Source organism: Stegostoma tigrinum, chromosome 2 (assembly GCF_030684315.1).
Source record: "Stegostoma tigrinum isolate sSteTig4 chromosome 2, sSteTig4.hap1, whole genome shotgun sequence".
Lineage (NCBI taxonomy): Eukaryota > Metazoa > Chordata > Chondrichthyes > Orectolobiformes > Stegostomatidae > Stegostoma > Stegostoma tigrinum.
The window spans coordinates 13,060,366-13,072,384 of NC_081355.1; the positions used below are offsets into that span (position 1 = coordinate 13,060,366).

The following is a 12,019-nucleotide window of genomic DNA, read 5'->3' on the forward strand; positions in this document are numbered from 1 at the left end:
GACCTGTTTCTGTATCAAAGGCTACCTTTGAATAAATGTTAATACAGTAACCTACTCAGAACAATGCCATCCCTGCCATCGCGTCTGCATAACTCACTCACAGAAAGTTTATAATATTAATTAACCCTTAGTAACTGTTTCTTGGGACTTGAATAGGCTGCAGGACATCAAAGAGTTTCCTCCACCATCAAATGCCTACAGTCTACTGCTTTTGATCTGTTTAAAATTTCATTATACACATCCTATTTCTATAACATGGTACAACCTGTTTCTAACTTCTATTTAGGACAACCATCTTATTCTAACACACGGATTTATACTTTTTAAATACATGTTAAATAGAGCTGCTACCCTCTTTAACAAACTTACAGTCAAAAGAGTGCTTTCATGAAACTGGATGAATGAATGTGTAGAAACTGTCAAAAAACAGCAATAGTGGGATGAAATCTCATGACCCAGCTACAGGAGATCAGTTTAATATCCTCTATAACTTTATTTAGTACACATATAATTTCTCACTTATTTAGATCATATAGGACTAATATTTTTCACTAACATTACTAACTTTAAAGACAAAAGGCCTCACCTCTTAATTATGCAAGCTCCGACTGGATAGACATTCTAATCCCATCAGGAGTAACAGTCAACATTTCACAAACACTTAACTATCTCCTGCTTCCCCAACCCAGTTGTCACACAAAATTGTGTACAATAAATACAACCATGTACAGCATAGTGCTAAAATTTTAATGCATGTAAAAACTGTGTATAAAGAGGCTACGGTAAAACTGTAATTTGGATTCCATTGCTGCCCCAAACTATGGCACTGCAGATGCTCAATAAAGAGGCTTTATTTGCCACTTACCAATCTCGGTTGCTGTTGAACAGGATCACACATCTCCAACCCTGGCAACATCCTTGTAAATCTTTTCTGAACCCTTTCAAGTTTCACAACATCCTTCCCAGACCAGGGAGACCAGAATTGTACACAGTATTCCAAAAGTGGCCTAACCAATGTCCTGTACAGCTGCAACATGATCTCCCAACTCCTATACTCAATGCACTGACCAATAAACGCAAGCATACCAAGCGCCTTCTTCACTGTCCTATCTACCTGCATCGCCACTTTTAAAGAACTATGAACCTAGACTCCAAGGTCTCTTTGTTCAGCAACACTCACCAGGACCTTACCATTCAGTCTATAAATCCTGCCCTGATTTGCCTTTCCAACAGAGAAGTATACTGAGGATTGACATTACAGAATCACAGGATCGTTATGGCATAGAAAGAGGTGAGTCTGCCAAACATGCTGGTACTCGTTCTATTACATAGTGCCAATCTCCTGCCTTTCCGCCCACATTCCTGCAAACCATTTCTATCTAAGCAATCATCCAGTGCCCTCTTAAATGGCTTTCTTGAACATGTTTTCATCACATTTGCACACCCTTACTACTGTTTGTAAATGTTTGTTACTCACTTTCTAACTTCATTTGCACAACACTTTAAGTCGTCTCATTCTTTTTTATGAGCAGGGATAGGCTCTCCCTATCAACTCTGTACAGCCCACTTATAGTTTTTAAACATCTTTCAATACAATGTGATTGCAACTAACAGATATTAAACTTCCACTGACCTAATTCAGAATCCCTGCTGCTGTTCTGATTTGTTGCTCTCATGTCTGTCTCCCATCTGGTTTCATTTCCTCAACAGAGTGGTGGCTACACTATGGTTTATAAAGCCTGAGTTGGCATCCACCTGGATACCCATGTTCAACCAGAGTGGCCATTGATAAAATTCCCACCTCTGATTTAGAATGTTTTAATTTGAAGCCCATTTCTAACAACCCTAACAATCGGTGACCACAGCATTGGCACTTTACAGTGGAATTGGTGTCCTACATCTGCAGTGGAATCCCAATGGATATACAGGTGACATTGAAAAGAGCAGAAGGACAAGACAGTTTAAATCAGGAAACAACAATTAGTCACTGTAGCATAGGAAGTGTTGAATCACATACAGGGGTTCCCAATTTATGAACATTTGACTGACAAATGCTCTTACTCGTGAAGGTGATCCCACTCAGTGGTTTAATTTTAAATATCTGACATATGAACTTTTCCTGTACTTAACTATGGCTGCTTGATATTGTCCTGTATTGTATTCTTACTTGCATACAAATTGACTTGTGAATAGACTCAGGAATGGAACTGTTTACGACCTGGCCACTGCCTGAATAGAGATTCCACACAGCACAGCTCAGAGTTACCAGAATCCACAGAGGTTTTGGGAATAAAAACCTATAGCCAGTCAATTGTATTTTTGATGAAAGGTCACAACCTGACACGTTAATTCAGTTTCTCTTTCCAAAATTGCTGAATGCTTTCCAAGAGTTTCCACCATTTTCTGTTTTTTACTTTGTCTCAGTGTGCATCCCGGGAATAGACTGTAGAACACGGAGACCTACCTCACAGATTTGCTTGGGACAAATCTTGACAAAAACTTTTGCAACTTTCTCCAGACATCCTTTGCAAAGGTACATTCCAGAAGGAAATGGATGATAGTGTCTACCCACCTCGCCCCACCATCTGCAGCTGCCTTAAAAGCAGTGTGCACTGATGCAGAGAATCGAGATATACATGAAAGATCCCACAGGTAATGTCCTTCTCAGCACTAGCCGAGCGATGTCTCAGAGTTTGTTGGAAAATTCTGGTTATGAGGCATTCTGCCAAATGACCTTGACAGTCTCCTCAGGGAACAACTAGATTTGGTATATTTATTTTACTCAAACTGCTTACGGGTCTCACTACACACCTTTGGAGAAGGTGGGTTCTTAGCCTGGGCCTCCTGGCTGAGAGTTAGGGACATTACAACTGCACCACAGGAGAAACTGCATGAACTGTTTTACAGGTGTTCAGAATCATAAAAATTTTTGATAGAATAAATAGGGAGAAAAGAGTATTGTATACCAGCCGGTGCAAATTTAAGATAATTATCTAAAGAGCAAAACGTGGCAGGAGATTTTCTTTTGCTGTGAGTTGCTATGATCTGGACTATTCTAACTAAAATGGTGGTTGAAGTAGATGCGATTGTAACTTTCATAAAAAAAATTGCATGTACACTAGAAAACATAAAAAAGAGAAAGAGTGGAGGATTTGGACCAATTGAATAGTATAAATGTTTTGACAAAATGTATCCAGCAATCATAAGATAGTATTTGGAAAAGCTTGCACAGGCACAATGGACTGAATGGTCTCCTTGTAAATTATTTTTCAATAAACCCATTTAGAGATGTTATTACATGCCTTGGAAGTAGGCAAGACTTGAATCCAGGTCTCTTAGCTCAGAGTTACAGACACTACCACTACACCACAAGAGCTCTTGTAATCTCCTCATATATTGAATGATTCCTCTGGTCTCTAAATCCTACACCAATGTGTTACTTCTATTGCAGGGAATCGTTCTCATGGGATTCAAGATAGCAAAAGTTTATAATTTTTTGCTTTTCACTTTTGCCAAAAAAAAACTTCTGATGCTGGAAATCTGAAACAAAAACAAAATTTGCTGGAAGAAACTCAGCAAGTATGGCATCATCTGTGAAGAAAAAGCAGAGTCAATGATTCAGGTCTAGTGATCCTTCACTGATAGCTTTCTCTGTACAGATGCTTCCAGACCTGTCGAGTTTCTCCAGCAAGTAGAGCTTCTTTTTTTAAAGAAAAATTAAAATCCTGGCTTCCTATCTCTGTGAAAGCAAGTAATATTTTTGCTTGCGTCAGTGCTATACATTGCAAGCTCTCATTTGCTGGAGTGACTTTGATAGGGAGAAGTGTAGTGTGGTGAGAGTGGAGACTGTAATCAGTACTTATGGGGAAGCTTAAGGTGTCTCTGGTGAAAAATCTGCTACATCTGTCTCCTGAGGGGAAGTGGAAAGACAAGGAGAAACATTTGGTGCTAAGCCCCAACTTCCTAGTTCACACATTGTCAAATGAACTGGTTGCGAGAAAATCACTGGTGTTCAGCCACGCACAGACTGTCGTGTCGGATGCTCAACTCTACATTGCCAGCCCATCAGTGAAAGATCCAGGCTAACAGAAGGCTGTTCCTTCAACAGAAAGTAGCACTAAAATGATAGTTGGCATCTTGGGATGGATGAGACTATCTGCAATGCTGGTCATCGGAATCTGGCTGAGGGATACTGATTCACTTCCAAGATCCAGTTAGCAGAGGAGACGGAGTGTAGCTGGGGTTTGTCACAGTCCCCTTCCCTGACTCCACCTGGTTCATGATAACAAAGTGTAAAGCTGGATGAACACAGCAGGCCAAGCAGCATCTTTGGAGCACAAAAGCTGAGGTTTCGGGCCTAGACCCTTCATCAGAGAGGGGGATGGGGAGAGGATTCTTGAATAGAGAGGGGGAGGGGGACCGAAGATGAATAGAAGATAGGTGGAGAGTATACGTGGGGAGGTAGGGAGGGGATAGGCCAGTCTGGGGAGGACAGAGAGGTCAAAGCGGCGGGATGAGGTTAGTAGGTAGGAAATGGAGTTGCGGCTTGAGGTGGGAGGAAGGGATGGGTGAGAGGAAGAACAGGTTAGGGAAGCGGAGACAGGCTGGGCTGGTTTTGGGATGCAGTGGGGGGAAGGGATGAGCTGGGCTGGTTGTGTGGTGCAGGTTTTGGGATGCAGTGGGGGAAGGGGAGATTTTGAAGCTTGTGAAGTCCATATTGATACCATTGGGCTGCAGGGTTCCTGCAACCTTCGGGTGGCATCATTATGGCACTGCAGGAGGCCCAGGATGGACATGTCGTCTAAGGAATAGGAGGGGGAGTTGAAATGGTTTGTGACTGGGAGATGCAGTTGTTTTTTGCGAACTGAGCGGAGGTGTTCTGCAAAGCGGTCCCCAAGCCTCCGCTTGGTTTCCCCAATGTAGAGGAAGCCGCACCGGGTACAATGGATACAATATACCACATTGGCAGATGTGCAGGTGAACCTCTGCTTAATGTGGAATGTCATCTTGAGACCTGGGATGGGGGTGAGGGAGAAGGTGTGGGGGCAAGTGTAGCACTACCTGGTTCAAGTTCACTTTTTCGAAACTCGTGCTGGTATTCAAGTAATACGTTGTGACATGTTTAGTTTTTTAATATTACAAAACGAGCTGAGGGAGGCTCGGGCTGAGTGCGTGTGCTCACGTGCGTGTGGGGGGGGGGCTCCAGTCACGTGGGCGCGGCCGCGTGACGCGCGCCGTTTCCTTGGTGATGAGTCTGGCGGTCCAGGCCGGGCCTGGTGGCAGGAGGAGGATCCATACCCTCTGTGTATTACAGCGGCATTGCCGTCGGGACCGCGCTCTTCCTGTACGACGATATGGTGGGTGCAATGTTAGAGACATCAAGGCTGTGCCGGTCCTGAAGCAATTCTTCCCCTTCGCGTTACACCCAACTTCCCACCCACTTCCCCACACTGCCCCCCCCTCACCCACTTCCCCACACTTCCCCCCCCCTCACCCACTTCCCCCCCCTCACCCACTTCCCCCCCCTCACCCACTTCCCCCCCCCTCACCCACTTCCCCCCCCCTCACCCACTTCCCCCCCCTCACCCACTTCCCCATGCCCCCCGCCACCCCCTCATCCACTTCCCCACACGCCCCCCCCACCCACTTCCCCACGCCCCCCCCCCACTTCCCCACGCCCCCCCCTCACCCACTTCCCCACGCCCCCCCCACCCACTTCCCCACGCCCCCCCCACCCACTTGCCCACGCCCCCCCCTCACCCACTTCCCCACGCCCCCCCCTCACCCACTTCCCCACGCCCCCCCCTCACCCACTTCCCCACACCGCCCCCTCACCCACTTCCCCACACCGCCCCCCCTCACCCACTTCCCCACACCGCCACCCCCCCACCCACTTCCCCACACCGCCACCCCCCTCACCCACTTCCCCACGCCCCCCCCTCACCCACTTCCCCACGCCCCCCCCTCACCCACTTCCCCACGCCACCCCCTCACCCACTTCCCCACGCCACCCCCTCACCCACTTCCCCACGCCCCCCCCTCACCCACTTCCCCACACCGCCCCCCCCCTCACCCACTTCCCCACACCGCCCCCCCCTCACCCACTTCCCCACACCGCCACCCCCCCACCCACTTCCCCACACCGCCACCCCCCCACCCACTTCCCCACACCGCCACCCCCCTCACCCACTTCCCCACGCCCCCCCCTCACCCACTTCCCCACGCCCCCCCCTCACCCACTTCCCCACGCCCCCCCCCTCACCCACTTCCCCACGCCCCCCCCTCACCCACTTCCCCACGCCACCCCCTCACCCACTTTCCCACGCCACCCCCTCACCCACTTCCCCACGCGCCCCCCCCACCCACTTCCCCAGATGCCCGCCTTCACCCACTTCCCAATGCCTGCCTTCACCCTCTTCACTCCTCCTTCCCCACCCTACTGTCTTCACTACTCCTCCTCCTCGCTCCTGCCGTCTTTCTTCCTCCTCCTCCTCCTCGCCCCGCCGTCTTTGCCCCTCCCTCCTCTTCCTCACCCCCGCAGTCTTGCCTCCCTCACTCCCCCTAGAGTGGACCCCAAGATGGGGTGTCCTTTCAATGGAGCGGGGATTCTGGTGGGCAGTACCACCCCTACCATGTCTGTGTGAATGGGCAGCTGTCAGTGTTGCTCGTGTTAAGAGATGAGGGAAAGACTGTAAAAATCTTTTTTTGTAAAAAAGCTGAAATGTTCAATATGCTGAAACACACTGGCAGCATCTATGGGAGGGAAACACAGTTAACTTTTCAGCTCAATCTTGTGTGTTCAGAACTTGGAAAAGTTTCAGGTGTTCAGAGTCAATACACTGTGGAGGTGGAGAAACACAAGCTGGTCAGGAGAAAGAATGTTGACATATCAGATCAGGACTGGGGAGGAGTAAGGGAGCTGGGAAATAAAGAGGGAGGTGTGGTGGGAGAGAGAGAGAGATAATGGGAACTGCAGATGCTGGAGATTCCAAGATAATAAAATGTGAGGCTGGATGAACACAGCAGGCCAAGCAGCATCTCAGGAGCACAAAAGCTGACGTTTCGGGCCTAGACCCTTCATCAGAGAGGGGGATGGGGGGAGGGAACTGGAATAAATAGGGAGAGAGGGGGAGGCGGACCGAAGATGGAGAGTAAAGAAGATAGGTGGAGAGAGTGTAGGTGGGGAGGTAGGGAGGGGATAGGTCAGTCCAGGGAAGACGGACAGGTCAAGGAGGTGGGATGAGGTTAGTAGGTAGCGGGGGGTGCGGCTTGGGGTGGGAGGAAGGGATGGGTGAGAGGAAGAACCGGTTAGGGAGGCAGAGACAGGTTGGACTGGTTTTGGGATGCAGTGGGTGGGGGGGAAGAGCTGGGCTGGTTGTGTGGTGCAGTGGGGGGAGGGGACGAACTGGGCTGGTTGAGGGATGCAGTAGGGGAAGGGGAGATTTTGAAACTGGTGAAGTCCACATTGATACCATATGGCTGCAGGGTTCCCAGGCGGAATATGAGTTGCTGTTCCTGCAACCTTCGGGTGGCATCATTGTGGCAGTGCAGGAGGCCCATGATGGACATGTCATCAAGAGAATGGGAGGGGGAGTGGAAATGGTTTGCGACTGGGAGGTGCAGTTGTTTTTTGCGAACTGAGCGGAGGTGTTCTGCAAAGCGGTCCCCAAGCCTCCGCTTGGTTTCCCCAATGTAGAGGAAGCCGCACCGGGTACAGTGGATGCAGTATACCACATTGGCAGATGTGCAGGTGAACCTCTGCTTGATGTGGAATGTCATCTTGGGGCCTGGGATGGGGGTGAGGGAGGAGGTGTGGGGACAAGTGTAGCATTTCCTGCGGTTGCAGGGGAAGGTGCCGGGTGTGGTGGGGTTGGAGGGCAGTGTGGAGCGAACAAGGGAGTCACGGAGAGAGTGGTCTCTCCGGAAAGCAGACAGGGGAGGGGATGGAAAAATGTCTTGGGTGGTGGGGTCGGATTGTAAATGGCGGAAGTGTCGGAGGATAATGCGTTGTATCCGGAGGTTGGTAGGGTGGTGTGTGAGAACGAGGGGGATCCTCTTGGGGCGGTTGTGGCGGGGGCGGGGTGTGAGGGATGTGTCGCGGGAAATGCGGGAGACGCGGTCAAGGGCGTTCTCGATCACCGTGGGGGGAAAGTTGCGGTCCTTAAAGAACTTGGACATCTGGGATGTGCGGGAGTGGAATGTCTTGTCGTGGGAGCAGATGCGGCGGAGGCGGAGGAATTGGGAATAGGGGATGGAATTTTTGCAGGAGGGTGGGTGGGAGGAGGTGTATTCTAGGTAGCTGTGGGAGTCGGTGGGCTTGAGGTGTGGTGGGGTTGGGGGAAGGTAGGTAGCTGATTGCATTCCTCTCCATCTTTTCCATGCTATTATTTACTTTTATTTTTGGGATGCGGGTATCACTGGCTGGTCCAACATTTATTGCCCACTCCACTTATGTTGGAGAAGATGGTGATGAGCTCTCATTTTGAACTGCTGCAGTCTAGGATTTTGACCCAATGACAGTAGATTCCCAGATCAGTATGGTGAGTGTCTTGGGGGGCAGCTTGCATGTGCTGGTGTTCCCATATATTTGCTGCACTTATCACTCTATATGTTAGTCACCTTCGGATCAAAAGGTGCTGTCTAAGGGTCTTTTGATTTATAGTGATTTTTGCAGCCATCAGATATGGCAAAGTGCTTTCGCCCTAAGAGGTACTTTTACAATTATAGTGATTGTTTTTGGTATGGCTGCTTACGCACAACAAGCTCCTGTTGACAGCAATGTGGTAATGACTGCATGATCACCTTTTTGTCATGTTGATAGATTAAGATTGGTCAAGACCTCATGCAGAACAGCCATCTTCTTCTTTGAAATAGTGGCTTTAGATCTAAACAGGCAGGGTGAGCTTTGCTTAAATGTGTTCATCTGCAAACAGCACTTCTGATAGTGCAACACGACTTCAGTCCTGTTTTTTTGTGCTCAAGCCTTTGGAAAGTGACTTGATCCTGGAACCTCGTGACTTGGATGAATGTGACTGACTGAACTGGAAATGCCTGGATCAGGTGGCATCTGTGGAGAGAACAGAGCTTTTTCAGTTAATGTCTTTTTATCAGAATGTATTGCTAACTTTGCTTCAATGTTTAAGTAAGTGAAAGTGTTTCTTTGTTTGTTCATTGCATGTGTGCATCTCTGGCTAGACTGGCATTTATTGTCCATCCTTATTTTGTCCATGAGAGCATGGTGGTGTGCTGCCTTTGGAACTGTTGATGTCCCCAGAATGTAAGGATACCCACAATGCGGTTAGAAAAGCGGTTCCAGGATTTTAACCCAGTAATTATGAAGGGGTGGTGAATTATTTCCAATTTCAGATGTGTGGCTTGGAGGGGGAACTTGCAGATAGTGATGCACCTGCAGCTAATGTCTTTCTAAATGGTAAAGTTAACAAGTTTGGAAGGTGCTGTCAAAAGAGCCTTGATATATTATTTCAGTACATCTTGTAGCTGGTATGCATTGCTGCCATCATGGTGGAGGGAGTGAATGATGAAGATGGTGGTTGGGTTCCCAGTCAAGTGAGTTGCCTTCTCCTGGATGGTATCAAGCTTCTTTAGTGTTGTGGGAGCTACATCTATCCCAGCAAGTGGAGAGTGTTCCATTACGCTCTTGACTTGTGCCCTGTCGCTGTTGGCAGGTGTGAGGAGACATGAGTTACTGAACGCAAAATTCCTAGCTTTGGATTTACTCTTATAGCTGCAGTATTTCTATGTCTAATCCTATTCAGTTTCTGGTCAATGGAAACCTCCAGGATATTGATAATGGATGATGATGGTGGGGCAGAACGGTGGCTCAATGGTTGGCACTGCTGCGTCACAGCACCAGGGAGTCTGGTTCGATTCCAGCTTCGGGCAGCTATTTACGTAGAGTTTGCACATTCTCTCCGTGTCTGCATGGGTTTTCTCAAGGTCCTCCAGTTTCTTCCTACAGTCCAGAGATGTGCATGTTCGGTGAATTGTGCATGCTAAATTATCCGTAGTGTCGAGAGATGTGCTGGCTGGGAGGCTATGTGGAATGGAATGTTACAAGGATAGTGTAGGGGTGGTGGGCCTGGGTGGGACTCTCTTCGATGGACCGAATAGCCTGCTTCCACAATGTATGGATTCTATGAATCTATGATGGTAATGCTGTTGAATGTCAAGGGACAATGGTTAGATTCTCTTTTGGTGATGATCACTGCCTGGCATTTGTGTGGAGTAAATGTTGCTTGCTGTTTTTCAGCCAAGCTTGGATGTTGACTGGGAATTGCCATACTCAGACATGGACTGCTATGGTGTCTGAGGAATTGTGAATGGTGCTAAATGCTGTACAATCATCCATGAATATCCCTACTTCTGACCTTATAATTTAGGGAAGGTCATTGGTGTAGTGACCAATGTTGTTTTGGGCAGGGACACAATTCAAAGGAGATCCTGCAGAGATATCCTGAAGTTAAAACAACCACAACGGTCTTCCTTTGTGCCCTGTATGACTCCAACAACACAGAGCTTTCCCTCTGATTCCTACCGACTCCAGTATACCGGGGACCTTCAATGCCATACTTGACCAAATACTGCAATGATGCGAGGTGCAGTTACTGTCTCACCTCTATAGTTCAGCTGTTTAATCCAAGTTTGTACCAACTCAATGAGGTTAGGAACCAGGTGTTCCTGGTGGAATCTAAATGGAGTGTCAGTGAGATGTTTATTTCTCTTTAAGTACTGCTTAACATAATGTTGATCAGTCCTTTCATCTCTTTACAAATGACAGAGAGTAGACTGATAGGGCCATAGGTGCTTATGTTGGATTTGTCCTGCTTTTCGTGCACAGAACCAACCTGGGCCATTTTCCATCTTTTCTTGTAGGTGACAGTGTTGTAGCTGTACTGGAGCAGCACAACTAGTTCTGAAGCGTTGGCTTTCAATATTATTACCAGAGTTTTATCAGGACCCATTGCCTTTATAGTAACCAGTGTCTTCAGCAATTTGTTAACATCACTTGAAGTCAGGAGGTATGGGATACAGGGTGATTTGGCTGTTTGGATTCAGAATTGGTTGGCTGACAGGAGGCAGAGAATGGTTGTAGATGGTAAGTATTCTGCCTGGAGGTCAGTGCTGAGTGGTGTCCCACAGGGCTCTGTTCTTGGGCTTCTGCTCTTTGTAGTTTTTATAAATGACTTGGATGAGGAGGTTGAGGGGTGGGTTAGAATGTTTGCTGATGACACAAAGGATGGAGGTGCTGTTGATAGTATCGAGGGCTATTGCAGGCTTCAGCGAGACATTGACAGAATGCAGAGCTGGGCTGAGAAATGGCAGATGGAGTTCAACCTGGATAAATGCGAAGTGATGCATTTTTGGAAGGTCGAACTTAAATTCTGAATATAGGATTAAAGGCAGGATTCTCGGCATTGTGGAGGAACAGCGAGATCTTGGTGTTCAAGTGCATAGCTCCCTCAAAGTTGCCACCCAGGTGGATAAGGTTGTTAAGAAAGCATATGGTGTTTTGGCTTTCATGAACAGGGGGATTGAGTTTAAGAGCCGCGAGGTTATGCTGCAGCTCTACAAAACCCTGGTGAGACCACACTTGGAATATTGTGTCCAGTTCTAGTCACCCTATTATAGGAAAGAGGTGGAGGCTTTGGAGAGGGTGCAAAGGACGTTTACCAGGATGCTGCCTGGACTGGAGGGCTTGTCTTACGAGGAAAGGTTGACTGAGCTCGGACTTTTCTCTCTGGAGAGAAGGAGGAAGAGAAGTGACCTGATCGAGGTGTACAAGGTAATGAGAGGCATGGATAGAGTCAATAGCCAGAGACCTTGCCCCAGGGCAGGATTGGCTGCCACGAGGGGTCATAGTTTTAAGGTATTCGGAGGAAGGTATAGAAGAGACGTCAGAGGGAGGTTCTTCACCCAGAGTTGTGAGCGCATGGAATAGTTTGCCAGTGGAAGTCATTAGTGACATTTAAGCGACTGCTGGACATGCACATGGACAGCA

At 48.1% G+C, this 12,019-nt stretch overlaps 1 protein-coding gene and 1 pseudogene across 2 annotated transcripts in view; both read left to right on the forward strand.

Annotated features, from left to right (window-relative positions):
* The first annotated feature begins 3,861 nt into the window (after positions 1–3,861).
* Positions 3,862–4,115, forward strand: LOC125448311 (small ribosomal subunit protein eS27-like; annotated as a pseudogene).
* A 1,126-nt stretch (positions 4,116–5,241) lies between these two features.
* The window catches only part of lztfl1 (leucine zipper transcription factor-like 1), a 41,147-nt gene continuing 34,369 nt past the window's right edge, over positions 5,242–12,019 (forward strand). For both annotated transcript variants that reach the window (XM_048559187.2, XM_048559192.2), the window contains exon 1: positions 5,242–5,357. In XM_048559187.2, the coding sequence (XP_048415144.1) occupies positions 5,355–5,357 (3 nt within the window). In that variant the 5' untranslated portion in view covers positions 5,242–5,354. The remainder of the gene's footprint in view (positions 5,358–12,019) is intronic.